The 21,379-nt window shown below is 45.7% G+C and overlaps 2 protein-coding genes and 1 long non-coding RNA gene across 3 annotated transcripts in view; 1 reads left to right on the top strand and 2 right to left on the bottom strand.

Moving 5' to 3' along the window:
* akap9 (A kinase (PRKA) anchor protein 9) overlaps positions 1-16,469 on the top strand; it is a 66,745-nt gene extending 50,276 nt beyond the window's left edge. Inside the window, exons 28-55 of the mRNA XM_080484824.1 lie at positions 2,583-2,759; positions 3,321-3,425; positions 3,717-3,869; positions 4,255-4,341; positions 4,780-5,781; positions 6,179-6,313; positions 6,412-6,456; positions 6,559-6,690; positions 6,911-6,955; positions 7,239-8,084; positions 8,300-8,357; positions 8,678-8,799; positions 10,398-10,586; positions 10,679-10,843; positions 11,108-11,213; positions 11,342-11,537; positions 11,820-11,970; positions 12,093-12,413; positions 12,751-13,041; positions 13,168-13,397; positions 13,934-14,039; positions 14,209-14,403; positions 14,514-14,714; positions 14,825-15,057; positions 15,143-15,237; positions 15,322-15,475; positions 15,592-15,722; positions 15,925-16,469. Of these exons, the coding sequence (XP_080340950.1) occupies positions 2,583-2,759; positions 3,321-3,425; positions 3,717-3,869; positions 4,255-4,341; positions 4,780-5,781; positions 6,179-6,313; positions 6,412-6,456; positions 6,559-6,690; positions 6,911-6,955; positions 7,239-8,084; positions 8,300-8,357; positions 8,678-8,799; positions 10,398-10,586; positions 10,679-10,843; positions 11,108-11,213; positions 11,342-11,537; positions 11,820-11,970; positions 12,093-12,413; positions 12,751-13,041; positions 13,168-13,397; positions 13,934-14,039; positions 14,209-14,403; positions 14,514-14,714; positions 14,825-15,057; positions 15,143-15,237; positions 15,322-15,475; positions 15,592-15,722; positions 15,925-15,968 (5,715 nt within the window). The 3' untranslated portion in view covers positions 15,969-16,469. The remainder of the gene's footprint in view (positions 1-2,582; positions 2,760-3,320; positions 3,426-3,716; positions 3,870-4,254; positions 4,342-4,779; positions 5,782-6,178; positions 6,314-6,411; positions 6,457-6,558; positions 6,691-6,910; positions 6,956-7,238; positions 8,085-8,299; positions 8,358-8,677; positions 8,800-10,397; positions 10,587-10,678; positions 10,844-11,107; positions 11,214-11,341; positions 11,538-11,819; positions 11,971-12,092; positions 12,414-12,750; positions 13,042-13,167; positions 13,398-13,933; positions 14,040-14,208; positions 14,404-14,513; positions 14,715-14,824; positions 15,058-15,142; positions 15,238-15,321; positions 15,476-15,591; positions 15,723-15,924) is intronic.
* Positions 10,075-15,028, bottom strand: LOC308122767. Its single transcript, XR_013936167.1, has 3 exons — positions 14,843-15,028; positions 12,064-12,948; positions 10,075-11,941 (listed from the first exon to the last, which is right to left on the bottom strand). It is a non-coding gene; the product is annotated as an uncharacterized lncRNA (long non-coding RNA).
* Positions 16,470-16,640: 171 nt separating the features above from the next.
* cyp51 (cytochrome P450, family 51) lies at positions 16,641-20,872 on the bottom strand. Its single transcript, XM_080484826.1, has 10 exons — positions 20,573-20,872; positions 20,392-20,490; positions 19,774-19,950; positions 19,550-19,676; positions 19,279-19,453; positions 19,066-19,185; positions 18,789-18,984; positions 18,595-18,690; positions 18,325-18,493; positions 16,641-18,239 (listed from the first exon to the last, which is right to left on the bottom strand). Exons 1-10 carry the CDS (start codon positions 20,729-20,731, stop codon positions 18,061-18,063), a joined length of 1,497 nt encoding a protein of 498 aa, XP_080340952.1. The 5' UTR covers positions 20,732-20,872; the 3' UTR covers positions 16,641-18,060.
* Between the last annotated feature and the right edge of the window lie 507 nt (positions 20,873-21,379).

Below are 21,379 nucleotides of genomic sequence, written 5' to 3' on the forward strand. Positions count from 1 at the left end.
GATCGGTGACATGTTCAAGGTGTAATCTGCCTTTGCCAGTTATGTGAGCTGAGATGTGAACAATGCTGTTCTCACAGTTTGCTACCACGATAAACTCTGGCTCCAGGCTACAACCCCCCTCTGACTCGATGTGTCAATCAACTGTTGTTTGATGAAAGTTTTAATAAGTCAGTGCTCTGTTTACAATTTGTTTCTCTTGCTGGAAGGGCATGGATAAATCAATGTCTGCTTTGATTGTCATGCCAGGGGAAAGATGTCTTCATTACACACTGTGATCCATCAGACTGAACATCATCTTCTGTCTTCATTCTTCACAGGATTATTTCCCACAGATGCAGCTGCTGATCTTCTTCGTTCTTAATGAAATTAACTTCTTATAACTTCCTGTGCTTGGCTCTGTCCTGAACTATTTATTTTTAATCGGCAAACATCATGTCATGACAACATGATTTGAACAGAGACAAATATTCATGACATTAATAGAAGAAGGCTTGTCCTATCCTTTGTTGATACTAAATAGCCTAGATAGCCCAATGGTGCTTGTTTTCATGCATCACTTTTGTCATATTAGTCCTCACAAACTGGGATGATAACACCGCTGAGCCCCTCAGTAATTTCATTATTCATTGTCATCCTTCATACTCTGTCATCGTCAGGCCACTGCTTCACTGCAGGGTAGGAGAACTATAATTCTGATACTGTTGTCATGAAGCTGCAGCCAAATAGAAGTGTTAATTATATCCTCCAACCAATCAAAGCAGCATACAAGGAACACGTCTTTGTGACTGCAGTTTTAATTTGCACTTTTTAAAAAAAAAATCTTACTGCTGTAGTTTATTTTCTCATAAACGCATTTACCTTAAACGAATCAGCCATTGCTGTTCACAATGAACCACTCATGCATGTACAGTGCTTAACTTCCATTGGGAGCAATTTATTGTGAAAACTCAGTTGATTGAAAGATGTCCGAATACACATTCCATCAGCTACTCAACATCAGGCAGTTTTGGACACTTGATGGTTACACCTAGATACCCTTTAGGCAACCTCTGAGCTTTTCTGTAATCTCCACAGACTCCTGTAGTATTTTTTTAATCACAAAGTGCTTTTTCTTCCTCTGCTTCCCTCTCGCTCCTTGAACTCTCCACCCTGTGATCCTTTGTGCATCTGCCTTCTCTCTCCTGTGGCTATTGCAGGTGGATGGAGTAACCTTTAAGGTATTGCTTCTAGCTACAAGTAGAGTAAGTCTTCCCCAGAGAGTAAATAGTGCATTTTTTTAGTGATCCTGCCCTCTCCTTTTCCGATAATGACACGTCTGCCTCGCTCAAGACCTTCTCTCTCATCTCCTTCTGTATGTGTGGAAAACAGACCCCTCATTGTGCCCTTCTTCCTGTCCCTCACCCAGATATCCACATTTGACTTCAGTTTTCCCCATTTAAAAAAAAAAAAAAATGATATGCTAAGCAAAACAACAAAGAAACTAAATACAGCTTTGCAAAACAAACCGTTTGATAAAATTTATGGTCTGAACTTCTCAGCTGCAGATTTTAAATGCTGTAGTCTGCTAATGCAGGGAAAAAATACAACTAATTAACCACATCTTCAATCTCAACCTTTTGATGATCTTAGAGGCACTAAGATTTTAAAGAACAACCTAATTATCTTATACTTGCGAATGAAAAGTGTCACTTATAATTATTTTGTATTGCTTTGGTGGAAGTTCATTTTGATGCAAAACATGTAATTTCCACACTGCCAAGCTTGCTTTAATATTTACTGCCTGTTCTCATCCATCACCGAGATACCATCTTCAAATTCTGATGAAGTTGCTTTAAATAGCTGTCGTGTCGATGCAGAAAACACTTCCTGGCCAAGTTTTTCCTGCTTGTCGAACAAGAAATTGGACGGAAAAACTTAATCCGCACACAAACCACATGGGAGAGTCTCTTGAAGTAAAAATAAGTTCACTTTAAATGGCTCATTCGCTGCAGAAGCACCGACATGAAGGCTCCATCCTCTGGACTGGTTGTTTTTATATCCAGTGAAGTAGTATGAAAAGATGTGTGTTTTACATTTTAAATACAGATTGTTTAGCAGGCAAATGAGGCAGGGAGCTTTTTTCCACAAACATATGAATAGTTCTCATTTGAAAACTCCTTCTTGTTTGTTTCTTCCTCCTCCTCCTCCTCCTCCTCCTCCTCCTCCTCCTCAATGATCTGCTGATGTTCTCCCATCTCACAGGTGGATCAGTTACCTGCCAGCCGTCCTCCTGCTTTATGTTTCGCTCTGTGGTTTGTGCCTCCCTGATTGAAATCTCTCTCTCCCCCTCATTCCCTGCACCTCTCTTCACTCCGAGTCTCCCCCTCCTCCTTTCTCAGGTGGATCAGCTGACCCTCAGCTAGCTGTTCATGTACCAGCTATGCTGTAGTACTAGTGTCTGAGAGTGAATCTCATTAAATGAGCCCCCCTCTCTCTCTCCCTGTCTCTATCTCTCCCATCATTCTCTCTCTTGTGTTCTCTCTCTCTCTCTCTCTCTCTCTCTCTCTCTCTCTCTCTCTCTCTCTCTCTATTCTCACTACCAGGTGGACCAGCTGACCTCCCAGCTGAAGGAGAAGGCGGATTGGTGCAGTGAGCTGCTGCTCAGCTCGGAGCAGATGCGTCGTGAGTTGGGAGAGCGCGACGAAGAGATTGACAAGCTGGAGAGCCGCATCCGCGAGCTGGAGCAGGCCCTGCTGGCCAGCGCTGAGTCCCTGGAGAAGGTGAGGAGAGAATGGAGAGGAGGGGGGGGGGGGGGGGGAGTGAAGGCAGATGGGTGATGCTCTGGAGACTGAAGCAGAGGCAGCAAGAGAGGACAAGCAATGTGAACAATAGCTGTGGAGCAGGGCAGAAGCTGTGTGTGTGAGAGGAGGGATGAGGTGACAGCTAGAGGAGGAATGGGAGGAGGGTCGGGACACACGCAGAGGAAGAACAATGTGTGGGTGGGTCTACTTCAGCCTCCCAAGCAGTCTGCGCTTAGTGACGACTCTGAGCTACAGCTAGCAACTGTCAATATTGCCCCCCAGTGTTGGTGAATAGCTGCAGTGAGTGAACAAAAACAAAAAGCGGTGAAGAAAAGCCTGGTGTTTACTGAGCTGGATGACAAACTGCACAGAGTGGAAGTTGCATTGAGCCGTGTTCAGTGTGGTCGGCACGCGCATTTGCAACGAGAGTCCTTTAAAATTGATTTGGTTTGAGGCGGCTCGCTCATGATTTTCTGCGCGTGTTGTGAATAACTGCTGAGCTCGTGAAATTTCTCTCTCGTGTGTTGTTGTGTGTTGCAGGTCGAACAAAAAAAGCAGCATGCATCCATCACCGAGGCGAAACAGTCCACACTGGAGGCGCAATTACAAACCGAGAGAGAGGCGCTGGAGCGGAAAGAGAAGGAGGTAGTCTTTTAGAGCTTGTGATTATTTTGAAGTTATATTTTTCATCACTTTCTCTTCATTGCAGAAAACACATTGGTGTGTCCACCGCTCAAAAGATCAAAACATTCACGTTGTATTGCATTTCTCAATTTCAGTTTTTGTGTCTTTGATAAAGTAGATTAACACAGCAGTTCTTCATTGGAATATATTAGTACTGCACAATCTTTTTTCTTTTACTGTAATGCTTTTATGTTCATACGTTACAGTGCATGTTGATTTACAATTAGAATAAACTGATTTTCTGCATTATAGATCTGTAACCTGGAGGAGCAGCTGGAGCAGTTCAGAGAGGAGCTGGAGAACAAGAGTGAGGAGGTGCAGCAGCTTCACATGCAGCTGGAGATCCAGAAGAAGGAGATCAGCAGCCAGCAGGAATACCTAGAAACAAGGGAGAGCATGTTTCAGGTACAGAGACACACTGTATTATTAGAATTGTCTTTTTTTTTTTTACTGAATTATAGCAAATGGATAATCAGTATATAGTGCTTATTAAATCTGTTTACACTGATCATTTTTATATCTGTGATGTCCCCAATGAAGCTTGTGTGTAATCATTGCAGCGACTACAAATCATTGTGCTCACAAAGTACAAAATTGGAGCCCTTGCTCAATGCTGCTGATATTAGTTGGCAAATAGTTTCCAATCATTTTGCAATGCGTATCTCACAACTGCTCCCAACAACTTTTCTTCTTCAGCCAGTGACTTTTCAGCAGTCCGCCACAAGGCTGACTACCAGTGGATTATTGTTCATTAATAGCCATCACGTTTTACAATCTCTGACTTTTGAAGGTGATGGAGGAGAAGGACAGGGAAATAGCACTTCTTAATGAACAGATCACTAAGCTTCAACACACGGAGACAGCCTCTGATAACAAGGTAACGTCACATGCATATTCAAAATAGAGCCCGAGTCTATTTTGAATATGCATAGCTCCGTGGAAGTGCATCATTGTGTGTGTTTACTTGGGTCGCTGTCCACGTTTTATTTTTATTTGCTCCATTTTGGTTCCTTTTTTTTTTGTTGGGTTGTTATTTACTTATTTTGCCTCGGTAAGTAGATCCACAGAGCCATCTTTTGTTGTGAGGTGATCATTTGCTTGTGTGAGGTGGCTTTATTAAACCTCTGAGTCTCCATGAAGCTGTTATAATCCAATCGTGTTCAGAAATGTCATATGAATATGACAGTGAAAACAACATTGTCTCATCGAACAAACACAGCGGGGACTCAGACGTTTAATCAAACAGAGGTATTGCCATGGACCGTCCAGATGTGATATTTTCCTCATGTAATAATGAGTAAATCTCACTCTTTAGGCGCTTGATGAGAGGGCTGAGCTGATAAAAGACCTGGAGTCCCAGGTGGAGTGCCTGAGGAGTGAACAGGACCGGATAAAGAGGAATAACGAGGAAGAGCTTGACCAACTGAATGCAGTAATAGAAAAACTCCAGCAGGAACTGGCTAATATTGAGCAAAAACCGACAACAGAAGAGGACGAAGACGTAAAGGGGGAGTTGGAGAACGCTGTGTGTAAAGAGGAATACGATGAAATGAAGCAGAGGATGGACCTGGCCACCAAAGAGCTGGACACACTCAAAACAGAGCACAGTAAGCTGCGAGAGACGTACCTGCTCTTTAAAGAGAGCACAGAAGCCTTAGCTGAGACAGAGAAGCTGGAGAGCTCCGAGTTGGAGCTTGAAGAAGTTCTCAGGGAGAAAACTGCAGGCCTCATTGTCATGCAGGCGCAAGTACAAGCTCTGGAACAGAGTGCAGCGTCCAGAGTGGAGCAGTTAGACGTCCGGATCCAGGAGCTCCAGGACTTGGTGGACGAAAAGGACTCTGAGGTAAGCCGCTGTCGCCTGCTTGTGGAGCAGACTCAAAGCCATGCGGATGGTCTCCAGCAGAGAATCTCCAAACTGGAGGAAAACCTGAGGGATCGAGTGGCAGCAGCAATCGTGAGCCAGGCCACACTGGAGGCCTTCCAACAGCAGCAGCAGCCGACGGGGTCCAAACAGGAACCACAGAAACCCGCTGAGCCCCATGTTCAGGACTCTGGTGATTTTGTTCTTCCCCAAATGGACTTCAGTGGGACGGGTCAATCGAAGCAAGCACCCAAAGGGAAGGTGGTCCATCTGACACAGAAGCTCCAAGAGCTGGAAGTGGGACTCAGCGGGATGCAAAAGGACCAGGAGCTCCAAAGACAGCTCCTCGCCAGCTCAGAGGAAGAGGTGCTGGAGTACGAGAAGAGGCTGGGAGTCCTCATGGATCTGCTCAGTCAGATGACGACCAGGACGCAGAAGAGGACGCCGTCTGAGGAGGTGAGACTCTCACCACAAGGTGGTTTAAGAATAACTTTCTTTAGCCATGGAATAGTCTAATTTCAACATCCCTCATTAGGTGATTCATTTATTTGTGCTTTTATTGAACAGATCAGGGTTTTTTCTCTTTTCTCCATGTAAAGCAAGTGTGTGTTGTGGTTGAAACTTTACTTTTGCAAACTTTAAAGTGGCATTGAACATTTAATTTTACGTCTCAACAACTGTGGGCCACAAAGCCACTCCTCTGTTTCTTATAGAAACTTTTAACAGTACAAACCCCCACATAAGACATGCCATTGGAAATAACTTAACGCAATGTGCTCATTGAGATGACTTCTCTGATCCTGCTGATCAGCACAGATCTGATCAATTTAAACCTTTGCGATAATTTCATTAGGCGTCCTCTGACGAGCAGCCGGCCACGTCGCAGCTTCTTCAGCAGCTGCAGGAGGTTCGAGACGAGGTGTCGACATCCAAAGAGCAGCTCGACAGCTCCAAGCAGCGCTGCTGCAGACTGGAGGAGGAGCTCCAAGTACGTGATCTAAAACAGATACTTACTCTTGATTTATTCAACTTTTGAGAGGATTTACAATGTTTTGATCAAACTGACAGCTGTGCTTTTCTTTCCAGGAAAACACTTCAACAATAGAGAGACTCCAGGAGCAACTTCAGAAGGTTGGGGGAAAAAGAGAAAAACTAAACACTTTTTACAGTTTTTACAGTTTTTCCTCATAAGTGAGCGTATCAGATTTGACACATCGTCCTTTGTCCTGTTAGGCTTCATCTTGTGGCAGTGAGAACTCTGCGCTTCAACAAGAACTGATGGAGACTCGAATTGAGGCAGCGGTCACCAAAGAGGAGCTGAACAGCTGCAAGGAGAGTTTGGAGAAGCTGCAGGAGCTGCTGCAGGTACAGACTAAACTACATAAAATATCAAACTCTGGTCTGTTGACTTGAGACAAGGTTGTTTGAATTAAACAAATAAGATTGAACTGGATTCATGATGGTTTTATACCTTCTGTTCAGACAAACTAACATCATATTTTCAGTTAAATATGTCCTTGTATAATCAGTGTTGAGTTATAATTTTTCAATTCAATTTTTAAAAATTTATTCCAATCGTTTTCAGGAGCGGGAAATGACCATTGCGCACCTTAAGGCAGAAATTTTCCAGGTGAGTCAGAAATATTTTGATTTCATTTTAAATGATTTGCACAGTGAAGGTGTGTGTGTGTGTGTGTGTGTGTGTGTGTGTGTGTGTGTGTGTGTGTGTGTGTGTGTGTGTGTGTGTGTGTGTGTGTGTGTGTGTGTGTGTGTGTGTGTGTGTGTGTGTGTGTGTGTGTGTGTGTGTGTGTGTGTGTGTGTGTGTGTGTGTGTGTGTGTGTGTGTGTGTGTGTGTGTGTGTGTGTGTGTGTGTGTGTGTGTGTCTTCTAACCACTTTCCAATTTACTTTTCAGGTCAAAGCCGATGAAGACAACTCTGACAGCACAGAGCTCCTCCTGGAGCTTGAGAAGGTCCAAAATGAAGCCGCTTCCACCAAAGAAGAACTGAACAGCTACAGGGAGCGTAGCGAGAAGCTCCAGGGAGATCTCAGAGGCAGCGAAGTTTCAATTTCTAAATTTAAAGAAGAGCTTCAGGAGGCCCTAAAGGATTTGGAAACCACCAAAGAAGAACTTGGCAGCTTCAAGCAGCAGAATGAGAAACTCCAGGAGGAGCTGCACGGTCGCGACCTCAACGTTTCTAAACTGAAAGAGGAGCTTCACAACGTACGGACAGCCATTATGAAGACGGCAGAGTCGGGTCCTCCTTCTCCATCTCCCTCTCCCTCTCCGTCTCCATCGCCTCAGCCTCCTTCCTCTACTTCTTCTTCTGCCACGGCGCCCAAAAGGAAAGGAAGCAAACAGCCGGCTGGGAAGGGAAGTAGTGCCAAAGACAAGCCATCGGTGTCCAGGAAGAACTCGTCCACTTCCAGCCAGTCCTCCAGTAAACCTCACAGCTCTCGTCCCAACAGCGGCTCGGCGCAGCAACACGTGGCCGTCACCGACTCGTTCACGCAGACCGCACCGCTCCAAATGTCCGACCTCAGCCAAGAGAGGAAGTCTGCCACCAAAGAGGAGGTGGAGGAAGTGATCGGAGAGTTTCAGGAGAAGATTGTGCAGATGCAGGAGCTCCACGCCGCGGAGATCCTCGACATGGAGGCTCGACACATTTCAGAGAGCGACAACCTGCGGAGAGACACACAGGCCCTGGAGGACGAGTGTAAAGCCCTGAAGGCCGTGATAGACAAGCTGCGCTCTGCTGAGGTGAGGCACAGCAACATTAAGAAACTTGTCTGACTCCAACAAGATTGAGCTTTATGTCAATTTTTACACCATGCTTGAGTAAAGGCCTGCAAAATGGTTTTTTTTATGCAGTTTGAAGTTCAGAGGCTAATTTTTGAAGGTTTTAGATACAAATCACTGAGTAAATGATCTTTTTCTCACATTTTCTTATTTTAATCTCATGTCTTCCTCTCTAGGTTTCCACATTAAGACAAGATCGCTCACAATCACAGTTCAAGGATGGCTACACCAGTGGTACGATGGAGTTTATTTACTACTTCTTAATCAGTTTTCTTCTTGAGTGTGATGAAGAGAGTCTTGTATAATAAGTTGAATGATGCACTTGGTGAACTTATTGTCCCCCGTATTCGGTCAGAAAAGTGGAAATCTTGCTTTTACTGACCATAAATTGTTCGAGTTTTCATTCCAACAAATAAGATATGGTCAGAAACTCTGCTGCTGTTTTGCATGATGTTTCATTTTAACTGATTCATTCTTCAGATTATTGCTAGGGCAATTTTGTTTGATTGTTTTCAAAAAAAAAAAAAAGTCAATTTATTTTTGTCACGTTGCAGACAGCAGCTCAGACTACAGCCACAGAACTGGATTTGACCTCCCAAGTTTACAGCAGGAGTTCAGGACGACTCCTGAGGGTGCCAGGAGAGAAACAGACGACCCGCTGTCTGATCGGATTAAGGTAAAGATCTCACTCATTCATTAACAAGAGTGATGAAGAATAAAACTGGTTATATCTCTCCAACCATTGTCCCCCGTTTAACATGAAGGTCTTCATTTTCATTTATTGATGAACTGTTTAGATTGTAAAGATTATTGTTTCATATTAAATGATGCTATTTATTAAAGATTCGAGATGTTTATTTTTATGTGTACGGCAGATGAACAGCAGATTACAGCATGCTATGAAAATCTTGTTTTGTCTATACAGTGGGGCAAAAAGATATTTGGCAGCCACCAATTGTGCAAGTTTTCTCACTTAAAAAGATGAGAGGTCTTTAATTTCCATCATGGCTACACATCAGAACGTGAATAAAACCCAGGAAATAACATTGTATGATTATTAAATTTATTTGTTTAATGGTGCAGAAAATAAGTATTTGGCGCCTGCAAATAAGCAAGAATCCTGACTGTCCCAGACCTGTTACTTAATCTTTAAGAAGCTCATCTATCCTCCACACATTACCTGTATTAATGGCACCTGTTTGAACTCGTTATCTGTATACAAGACACCTGTCCACACCTTCAAACTGTCAGACTCCAACCTCCACCATGGCCAAGACCAGAGAATGGTCTAAGGACACCAAGGACAAAATTGTACACCTGCACAAGACTGGGATGAGCCAGTCTACAAGAGGCAAGCAGCTTGGTGAGAAGAGATCAGCTGTTGGAGCTATTATTAGAAAATGGAAGAAATACAAGAGGTCAATGACCTGAAGAGAGCTGCGTCCCAGAAAGATCAATACCCACTGTGAAGCATGGGGGTGGAGACATCATGCTTTGGGGCTGCTTTTCTGTAAAGGGGACAGAACGACTGATCTGTATTAAGGAAAGTATGAATGAAGCCGTGTATCAAGAGATTTTGGCCAAAATCCTCCTTCCATCAGTGAGAACATCGAAGATGAAACGTGCTTTGATATTCCAGCATGACCATGATCCTTAACCGACCGCCCGGGCAATGAAGGAGTGGCTCCTTAAAAAGCATTTCAAGGTCCTGGAGTGGCCTAGCCAGTCTCCAGACCTCAACCCAATAGAAAATCTGTGGAGGGAGTTGAAAGTCCATGTTGCCCAGCGACAGAACCAAAACATCACAGCTCTAGAGAAGATCTGCAGGGAAGAATGGGCCAAAATACCAGCGACAGTGTGTAAACCTGGTGAAGACCTACAGGAAACGTTGGACCTCTGTCACTGCCAACCAAGGTTACATTACAAAGTATTCAGTTGAACTTTTGTTATTGACCAAGTATTTATTTTCTGCACCATTTTTCAAATAAATTCTTGAAAAATCCTACAATGTGATTTCCTGGATTTAGTTTTTTTTTTTCCACATTCTGTCTCTCACAGTTGAAGTGTACCCATGATGAAAATTACAGACCTCTAATCTTAAGTGGGACAACTTGCTCAATCAGTGGCCAAATACTTTTTTCCCCCACTGTATGTATGTTTAATAACTGATGATTTATTTATCAACACATCCCTGAACTGTGTCAGTTTCTTATTGTCATGGAAGAGACTGAAACTAATGGTGAAGGTGTTTCTATGTGCTGATGCTCTGACTAGATGCTGCTCCGAGAGGTGCACCAGGAAGGCATGCAGGTCCTGTCTTTGTCCGAGCTCCCCATCCCTGAAGGCGAGCCTGCTGGCCATTTCAACATCCAGGGGTGGGCGAAGGAGCGAGATGCACTACTGGCTACTGTGGAGTCTCTGAAAAACCTCATCACTCAGATGCAGACGCACAGAGAAACACAGGTAGGCGAAGACCTCTCCCAAGGCCAACAGGCTCCTCAGCAGATGATAGAAAGAAACTCATGTTCTTCTTCTGTGTTCATGTCACATTGCAGTCGTCTGGTGTGGACTGGCGCCGGCAGCTCCTGGATGCCGTGCGGCAGGTGTTTTTGAGGGAGCGCGGCGTACTGAAGAACGCCCTCTACAGCCAGCTGGACCAGCTCGACACCAATGACGCCATCATTCACCTCAATCAGCTGGAGCGCAGACTTGCCGAGCAGGTCGATAACTGCAATCCGATCTCAAATGTGTCAAAACCTGACTCTGAATTATGAGACAAAAATAGAAATGACATAGGAAATTAGAAAAATGTATTTGAACTGTGATGGATGGTGAACCTTCACAATAAAAGAATTAAAGTCGGTTGAGGCTAATTTTATATAAAGATAAAATATTTAAATCACTGTATGTATAGAAAACCGACACACACATTCTCTTGCTGCTTTTTGAAGCAAAATCCAATTGTTGTTGTGATCCTGATGCAGGACATCCAGCACAGAGAGGCTATGAGTTCACTGCACTCTGCAGAGAGATCCAGTCTCATCTCGGAGCTTCATCAACTGCGTGGCCAACTGGAACATAATCATCAAGGTCGTCCACAATAACAATTACTTGTTAAAACTACTTTAAATACAAGTCTAATGTGTCATGACTGACTCCTCTGCAGTCTGTTATTTGAATGCAAAATGGATTTTTATCTATGCATCATCATCCTTCAGGGGCCCAGCCTGCCCTCCGACTGGCTGGTGAAGGGAGCATGAAGGCGCAGAGCGGAGGAGGCAGCTTCGAAGGAGCAGCGGAGGGCGACACGCTGCTGTTGGAGGAGCTGAAGAGCGAACTGTCCCAGACTAGACTGGAGTTGGAGACGACGCTCAAGGCTCAACACAAACACCTGAAAGAGCTGGACACACTCAGGTTAGATATTAAATGTTTGAACTAGAAATCCTTCGGTTTAGGTTTTTTCTTTATGGACGTAGGTAGTCTATAAGATCTAATAGAAATACGTGAAATGACGGAGGGTTTCTATCACTGTGGATTTAAAGACCGGGACAATAGTTGAGCACAAGCATGGATACTGTTAAAATGTTTTATGACCCTAAAGAAGGATGCACAGTGCTTTGAGTCCGGTTTAGTTTGGTTATTTAGTTTAAAATGACAGTATGGATGAAAGTTGAGTCCTTGAACTGGTGTCCACAGGGCGGAGGTTTCACAGAAAGCTGCAGAGATGGACACGCTGACTGACCAGCTCACGGAGGAGAGGAAGAGTAGCAGGGATCTTCAGTGGGCCGTGGAGAAGGAAAAATGTCGCACCGGGAGGACTGAAGAGAGTAAACGAGAAGAACTGGAGGTGAGACTACATTTCTATAGTGTCAATGTGTTTCTGGTAATTCTTCCCTTCTGTGGTTTTTGTTTTTTTTACCATTTAGTTCATTTTACTCACATCAAGTTGTGTTTTCTTCTTTCCATCAGGACCTGAATCTCACTCTGGAGGAGCAGAAGACCCAGCTGGCTCAGCTGAAGCTCACCCTGGAACAGGAGAGGCAGGCGTCCACTCGGCTCTCCCAGCAGTCCGAGCAGGAGCGCCTCAGCCTCCACAGACGCCTGCAGGAGCTCCAGGTTCAGCTGGACACCGAGCGAGCCAAGGCCCAGGAGATGAACGCCGCTCTGGGGAGGGAGAGGGAGCTGCGGACCTCCAGCGAGGATCGGGCTCAGGGGGACTCCAGGGGCCTTCAAGAGGAAGGGACTGTGCTGGAAAGACTACAGGAGGAGCTGAATGACAAACACGCACAGGTGGGATGTTTGTTTCTTTGTGCTCGGCTGAATTCACTCCAAACAATCACAAACAATACAAATGTGAACTCACTGTTCCAAACACATGAGTCACAGCCTGCCGTTTACTAAGAGTGATTCAGCGGTGAGGATGAAAAATAACTCAAACTGCTTACAACGTGTAGAGATGTTGCTTATGATGTAGTCTCTGCAGTGAGTCTTCCATAGAGGTTTATTCTTGCTGAAGAATCACTTAATTCACTCACACAAAACATTAAGATGATCTTTGTTACTTGCAGTATTAAAGTCACATTTGTCTCAATCATTGTAGACTGAAGTGTATTCCTCCTCTCCACAGGTGGTGCAGCTCCTCGGTCAGGTGGAGGCCCAGAGGCTCGAGGTGATCCGACGGGACGAGGAGCTGACGCTGTCGGGTCAGAGGTCCAGACGAGACCAAGAGGCGCTGCTGGAGGCTCGCACTCAACTGGAGATCCTCCAAGAGCAGATGCTGGAAGTCCAGGAGCAGCTGGAGTCGGAGCTGGAGAGGAGAACCGGTCTGGAAGAAGAGAAGGAGAGGCTGGAGGAGAGGCTGCAGCAGCTTGGAGGGAGGGAGGAGAATGGACCAACAGTACAGGCTGATGGACAGAGTGTGAGTGACACAGTACTTTTACTATCTTGGTGATATTCCTGACCAGCATTTATTCTTGTTGCTATAATGATGCATCTGATCATGTTACTATGAGCATTAAAGTCACGGTTGCTGTTATCTGAACAGGCTGCACATCACCGTGAGTCCACTGGCCGCACCAAAGACTGGCTGCTCCAGCAGAAGAGTGCAGACATTCAGTCGGCGAGCTCCAGCGCGCCCCCTCATGGCGAGGCGTCTCCCGCGGCACACGGCGGCGGACTCCACCACGGCCCCTGGCGCACAGTCGACAAGATTGTGGGCAAACTGCACCTCATTTCCTCAAAGGTCCGCAGCATGGCCAGCAAGAATACTGGCAGGTGAGCAGATCATAATAATAATAATAATAATCACATAATATTGGCTCTTTCATCAAGGATGGTCGGTTTAAATCCTGCATAAAGCAAAGTTATAAAAATCACATGTGCTGTCATTGTTGTGCTTTTATCAGCCTGTTCATAGAAACAGATTCTCAGCTTAGGCTGAAATCTCAAGGCCATGAAGCTTTTAGTACCAATGCTTCGACTTTACAGCAAATCAGATGAGAAGATGGACCTCACACTTTCACCACCTTTTCAAAAATGACTCATTTAAACTCATTTCATTAATGTGAATTCTATAGTGTAGTCTTTTACTCCCAAAGCAGTTGAATCAAGTCAACTGGACTGACTGGCCGAAGGTTTCAAGCGCTGTAGCAAGCTGGTAGATTGGAAGGAACACTCACCACTCTGAGAAAAACAAAGAAACCAAAAGCTTTAAGAATATGAAACCTTGGGAGACGGACCAAGATCCTAGGAACCTCAGGACCCTAACCCTCGGCCTTTAACTGAACTGGTTGTTAATGTGTTCTGCACAGGCTGACAGCAGAGGTGGACAGTGAAGAGCTGTCCTGGGTCCAGTCCAACGTTGATGAGGTCATCACCATGTTACAGCAGTCCCCAGGTCTCCCCCCCACCCCCGAGGTCAGTCGTTGGTGTTGCTTCAGTGCTTCATGTTTGGTTTTAATGATAAGAGGCTCGGCTGCGGTGACGAGCTCCAATCAGCTGTTGGTGTTGGTGTCTGAAGTGACATCTGCTGGGCTTTTCCCACATGGTGGTGACGCCTCGCCGATCTGCTGCGTGTCTCCCTCAGAGCGCGTCCCTGCTGGCAGGAGGCTCCTCCAGCTCCTCCAACACCCTGACGGAGCGCCTGCTGAGACAGAACGCCGAGCTGACGGGTTTCGTCAGCCGACTGACCGAGGAGAAGAACGACCTGAGGAACCACACGCTCCGGCTGGAGGAGGAGCTGAGACGCTACCGGCACGCCGCGCCGGGACTGGACAACAGCGTGAGTCACAAAAACATGTAGTGGACAAACACGTTGGAGAAAGCTGCTTTTTCAGATAAAATGATAAAACTCATGTATAAATGAAATAAAGATTCATTCTCTTAACGCAGTCTAGCAGACGAGACACATCCAACGTGGACTCATCAGGTCTGCTGCTTGCTCAAGAGCGAGAGGCATGGACTCGGGAGAAGATCCGCATGGAGAAAGCTTTGCTTCTCGCTCAGGCCCAGGTGGCCCGGCTCCGGGGGGAGATCAGGTCCGAAACCATGCGAGAGATAACCGGGCCTGAGGCTGACAACGCGGCACTGAAGGTCAGCACATCATCAACAATCCACTTGTTTCCAAAGACTTGATCAAGTTTGATTGAAGAGACGAACTGTGTGTAGAAAGTTAAAGGTTTCTTTCTCTTGGACTCTTTCAGAGGATGTACGGGAAGTACCTGAGGTCGGAAAGCTTCCGCAAAGCGCTGATCTACCAGAAGAAATATCTGCTGTTACTGCTGGGCGGCTTCCAGGAGTGTGAGGAGGCCACACTGGCGCTCCTCTCCAGGATGGGAGGCCGACCGTCTGTCTCCGGCCAGGAGTCCTTCAACCAGCGGCGCCGAGGTCTGACGCGATTCCGCTCCGCCGTACGAGTCTCTATCGCCCTCTCCAGGTCAGCTACTCGAACTACACATTCATTCGTTTTCCACAGAGTAACAGTGATTATCACTGTAACTTTTGTAACTTTGTTCATCCAGGATGCGTTTCCTGGTGAAGCGATGGCACAAGGCGACAGGGATGAGCGCTGCAACTTCCTGCATCGTCAACAAGAACGGTTCAGGACAAACTTTAGGTAACTACAATCAGCTGAGAATATGACTTTATTACCCATCAATCCTGAAGGGATTCTCACTCTGGCTGTCTTTATCCTGTGCAGGTACTGAGGCGAGGGACTCTCCATATCTCCACCCCGGCAGTGTGGAGATGTACAGAGACAGAGGAGGAGGAGGAGGAGGAGGAGGAGGAGTCTCCAGCAGAGGGAGGAGTGGACGGGAATCCCCCCGATCAGCCGTCTCGTCAACACACCACCGGTGCGACTGCACAAGTCCTTCTACTGCCGAATAACTCATCTATTCATGCATAAGTCCAGTATTAGTAGTGTTTGTTTGGAAAACACATGTTACAAAGTGCTTCGATGTGCTCTCAGGTTCCATGCGGCCGGAGACCACGGAGCTCTCACCTGCTCCCACCTGCAGAGCTACGACCCCGACCGAGCCCTCACCGACTACATCTCCAGACTGGAGGCGCTGCAGAGGAGGCTCGGCAGCGTCACATCAGGTAACACACTCCGTTTTACACACTTCATGGAAATATTGAGTTGTTTTCCCCCCATTGAGAGACCAGATTGTCCCGTTTACATGAACCGCTGTCTCTATTCAGGCAAGAGAGGAAAAGGAAGCACTTCTGTTTCGCCTCCTGCTGTCGCCATGTCCAACTAATTTACTCACCTGTACGACTCTGCTTTGTATTTTCTCCTCAGGTGCTTCTTCATATGCTCAATTGCACTTTGGCTTGAGAAGATAAGATGCCGTCAAGTTACTTTGGCTTGAAGAAACTCGGTTGCCTTCTCTCGTGCTGAGTGCTCTGCTGTTTTCTATCGTTCTGCTGTGGACTGTATCTCCATGTGGACCAAAACAGATCTTTTCTTTTTTTTAAAAATTTGTGTACGACATGTTGTTGTTCAGGCTTTTCTTGTCGCCAGCACTTGAAAAAACAGCGATGTTTGTAATTGGATCCGCCTCCTTGTAGTGGATGACATACAATCGTGTATATTTGTCTGATGCTAATTTAAGACTCTGTGATTAATTTATACGTCTGTGTTGTATGGGTGGAGCGTTATGTAAAGGATGTTTGGGTTTACTGCTGAGGAGGCTGCTACTGGATATTCTACACTACACTGTGTTTTGTTTAGGCTGGACAAACCACAGAAGATATTTGTAGAGAGCGTATTTTTGTAAAGCGTAGGAGCTTTGAATTTTCTGGGTATTTTGTCAAAAACTGAAATAAAGATGACTACATTATTTCAATGTGAGTTCCTTTTGTGGAGGGATGGACAGATTATAGTCGGGATTAAATGTATGTCTATTCCTGCTCTCGAATTAAGAGTAAAACTGATTCTCAAACGGTGAGAGCTCCCTCTAGCGGTTTGTGGACGACGGTCATGTTTAAAAAAGAAACCATACATGACTTAATATACAACACTGAAATCCCTAAAATTTTAATCACATTTAGATTTTTATTAATTTTGAGCTGCCACACAGTACAGCGAAATGTTTGTTTTTTTCTGAAAAAATAATAGAGCAGAATTTATTATTTCCTGCAAAGCACAAATATATTTGTCGTGTTCTGTAATTTCCATCTTCATTATTCAAGAACGTCTGAACGTGAACTCTGAAACATAACATTTCACCATAACGTCCGATTTCCAGGCACCAATCTTCAAAAAGTCCAAACAATACTCAGGAAAAAAACTGAAATTACAGCATTTACATGACGAGAGCTGATTGTGTAGGGCGCTGATGTCCAACATATGGGTTTGTAAAAAAGAGAAGAGTGAACTGAGAGCATTATGAGAAAGCTGCGTTTGCCTGATGAACTGAAAGAAGAATCAACATCACCAGTTCATTTAGTAAATATTAACATGTAAAATGAACCAGTCTCGAATAACTGTAAAGGAAGATCACATCACATGTCAAAACGCAGTGAATCAAACTGGTAGGTGCCGTTCTAACACCTGTTGTTTAAAACAAACATCATCCTGTCGCGTTGTAAAGTCCACAGGATATTTCTTTATCTCCCCCTGGACATAAATCTGAAAAATGTAAATTGAGCTTTCATCCTGGGGTGATTACAAAAGTTTATTTCAGTAATTTCCCATCATTAAGGCAAAAGTTGTAGATTAAAAAAAAATAAATCACTGAACACAAATATCTGAAAAGTTTCTTTTGTCCCGACATACAAACATATTGTGTTTATCAGTAACTAAGAAGTGGGAAATTTACTTCCAGGTGGGAAAAAGCCAAGTGGATGCCTTCAAACTCAGAACTTCCCACTGGGAAAATAAGTTTGAAAGAGCTAAAGAAGCAGATTTGACTGAGGGAGAAAAGACACACACACACACACACACACACACTAAAAGATGGAATCAAACCGGCTCCCTGCTGTGAGGTGAGTGTTAACCACTACACACTGTGACGCCCACATTTTCACAAACACATAAGAACAACCGCACTTCTTGATCTCCATGTTTTTACAGTTAATGTGAAAATAATTCACCTTTATCAGCCCATAAATCCTTTTTTTTTTTTTACAAGAAATGAGAAGTGGTTTCAAATGTAATAAAAGAAAATGCATAAATATTATTGCCCGTACTTGTTTAATTGCATCTATACGTTGGCTAAAGAATATTTCCTTGCGTCACATTTGGGAGAACTTTTTGTTTCTTGTTATGTGAACGCTCCCACCCGCCTGAACACACCATGATAGCTCCACTCCAGACTTGAAGACAAAAGGACAATAGCACAGGTTGGACATTCAAAGGTGCGTACGTCTACAATTTCCTCATCTTCAGTCCCATCAAGCTCGTCTTTGAACCTCTGGGATGTTTCCCCGTCTCCTACTGCGTCCTCCTCTTGTATCTGATGACGGGGTTGTGCGGCGTGTGGATCATCGTTGTGTAGTTGATGCTGGGAAAATATCCGTCCACCAGGTCGAACTCGTACAAGCGCAGCATCGTGGACCAGATGGTCTTGATCTGGACGTAGGCGAAGTTTTCCCCGATGCAGCGGTGACGGCCTGAGGAGGGACGGGAAGAAGGAAGGTTGGCGTTGATCTAACACTCTTAAAACTGCTGAAAGAAAAGTGCGTCCTCTTTTCCTACCGGCTCCAAAAGGGACGTATGCAAACTTGTTCTCCCCGACCAGGGTCTCGCTGAGGTAGCGGTCGGGGTTGAACTCCATCCTCTCGCTCCAGGTGTCGTGCAGACGGTGGTTGACGGTCGGGGAGACGCAGACCTGGTGACCCACGGGGATGGTGTATCCTGCAGCGGTCTGAGAACGCACACAAACACGTTGTCTTGACGTTTATATCCCGCGGGGGGGGGGGCTGTGACGAGATGAAGCCTTTATGCCGCCATGTGCCGGTCGCTAACCTGAGGAGAGCGAGCCATCCTCATCATGGTCATGATCGGTGGGCGGAGCCGCAGGGTCTCCTTCAAGCAGCGCTCCAACAGACCGAGATCCTTCAGCTGAGGACGACAACGGGGAGGAGGTGGAGCAGTCAGCGCCGGCGAAGATCACCACCGCAGAAAACACCGTGGTGCAAACGCATCGTGCTGAACTTCACCTGGTCAAAGTCGAGGGGGGGCAGCTCCTCCCCACACGCAGCCTTCTGTTCGGCGTAGCAGCGATCCTGCAGAGCTTTGTCTCTGGCCATGAAGAACCCCATCCAGGCGCTGGTGGTGGAGGACGTGTGCTGACCGGCCAGGAGGAGACCAATCAGCATCCCGGCGATCTCGTCATCATTCAGCGGCCGGCCGTTTCTGAAGAGAGAGAGCGATTTTCAACGTTTCTAATCACCGGTGCACCTTTCAAACCGACATTGTGAATGCTGATGGTCGTACTTGTAGGTGGCATCGATGAGCGTCTGCAGGATGTCGTCAACTTTCTCTCCAGATTTCCTGCGTTTCTGAATCACCTTGTAGAAGATGTTCTTGATCTCTCTGTGAGCTTTGTCCCTCTTCCTAAAGACAAGTCCGGGGGAAACTCGCGTGTCATTCTTTATCGCCAGATTAGATTAATCTGCACGGATTGGGCCGGGGCTTGTGCAGACGTACCTGAAGCTGGGCAGGGGCAGCCAGCCGGGCAGCAGCCAGGCAGCGTGGCTGAACCCTCCGTCCAGGTCGGCGTACAGCTGAGCCACTCGCTCGTCCAGCATGCTGCGGATCTCCTTCCCGTGCAGGCAGCTGCTGGCCGTCAGGATGATCAGCTCAGACAAAGCCTCGAACAGATCTGACACGGGCAAGAAAACAAATGAATCTGTCAGTCAGAGGCGGGAGCAGCAATTCACTCGGGAACACTAACACGGGTTTAGGCACTAAATCTTACTTTTCTCCCCGCTGTCTCCCCATCTCTGGAAATACTCGATGGTCTCTGCCTCGATGATCTTAACATGTTCCTTGAAATGAGCCATGTTCAGTCCCGTTTTCAACATCTTCTTCTGCTCCAGAAAGATCTGCATCATATCACAGGACACGTTCAAGAACTTGTCTTTTCCGCTCGTGGACTCGAGTTGCGGGACGAAGGTGACCTGGAGGTCTGGACAAACTCACCGGATTGGGCACGTCGTAGGCCACTCCTTTACCGAACACCGGCGTGGTCAGCCGGGAGTAGACGTCCTCGGCGTTCAGGTCTTCGTTCTTGCTGTTGAACAGCAGCATGGCTGCGTCGCTGCCCAGCAGGTAGGTGAATGTCTTGCCCACCATGGTGAAGCTGAACACGGGGCCGTACTGGGCGAGAGAGTTCAGGACAAGAGTCGGCACGAGTCTGGTTTCCTTTATTCACTTCTTTTACTCAGTCTACTTGTATGAGCATCGGGTTCTGCATATATTTAGTTTAAAACATCTATCTTTAAAGCACATTGCTTTCGGAAACTATACAGGATAAGGACGTTACATAATACTGGTTAAAGTACAAGTTTCCACAAACAATACTTCATTACATTTAGGGGAGTATTTGTCATAGTTTACTTCCACCATATGCATTGATTTTCCCTTGTCTGAAGGATTTTGTAATAATACATCATGAATACAAATTCATAACAATAAATATGAAGAGAAAAACGTTTTGTTCAACAATGCAAAGCAGAGAAGACGATGGAAACAACCTAATTAAAAGCCAGTGAATACTACAGTAGTTCATTTTGATGTTATGAAGCTGCAGATACTCACTTTATCATAAGCTTGTTCCAGAAACTCAATGGGGCTTTTTCCAAACGCAATGGCGTGTCCCAGGAAGGGGATGCTGGAGGGGATGTACGGTGGACGTTTCTGCAAAACAACCAAACCTCATTAAAAGCCTCGATCTGAGCCTGGATGTGACCGGATGACGCGTGTCGCGTGTCGAACTCACCTGGTTGCTGTCGGACTGCCTGAGCAGCAGTTTGGAGACGTAACCCAGAGTCAGAGTGATGACCGAGGCCGCCAGCACCACGGAGGTCAGGTTCTCGTTCATCCTCTCCACGGTGTCCCCCAGCAGCCGGCTGCTGATCTGGTACAAGTGCATCGACATCCTGGCTGCTGACTGTCGCACGAGATGCGAACGGTGAGTCCCTCACGGTACCGTCGATCTGAGGGGAACTCGGAGGGGACTGTCGGTAATGTTTCCCCCACTCTTCTACCTGTCAGCGCAGGTCCTGCCCCCGCCTGACCAACGCTGGCTCCTGATTGGCTGCTGGCGCGGTGTCACTCACGCAGTCCGCGCTGTGATTGGTCACTTGTGCCTGAACCGATGTCTTGCTATATGATGTCACTCCCTCCGACCGGACACCGGGCAGCACTTTGAGTCAATCTACGTATTTTACTACCAAAATCTTTAGAAAAATATTTTACATGATGAGATTTCATTAGAACTTTTAGTTGATGAAGTTTAACGTTTACTCGTTTTAATATTCCCAGATGTCACATTTCTGCACAATCATACAATTATGGAAATTATTTCAACCAAAACCACATCCTATATAGTATATATTATCAATGTATATTTGTATTTACGGTCTTTATATTGTATGAATACTGCCCATGTATTATATGTACTATTTTCACACTGGGTATATTTATTATTTCATATTGTGCATACATATGTAAGGTTCTGTAATTATGTTATAGTATCTTATACTGTTTCAATATTTCTTGTAATTGTTTTCTTTCTTTATTCTTT

Source organism: Lipophrys pholis, assembly GCF_963383615.2.
Source record: "Lipophrys pholis genome assembly, chromosome: 17".
Classification (NCBI taxonomy): domain Eukaryota; kingdom Metazoa; phylum Chordata; class Actinopteri; order Blenniiformes; family Blenniidae; genus Lipophrys; species Lipophrys pholis.

Coding starts and splice junctions, on each gene's coding strand:
- cyp51 (XM_080484826.1), bottom strand. CDS start 20,731: ATGTCGATGCACTTGTACCAGATCAGCAGCCGGCTGCTGGGGGACACC. Junction 19,677..19,773: donor CCTACGACGTGCCCAATCCG/GTGAGTTTGTCC, acceptor GATATGATGCAG/ATCTTTCTGGAGCAGAAGAA. Junction 19,454..19,549: donor GGGAGACAGCGGGGAGAAAA/GTAAGATTTAGT, acceptor TGCCCGTGTCAG/ATCTGTTCGAGGCTTTGTCT.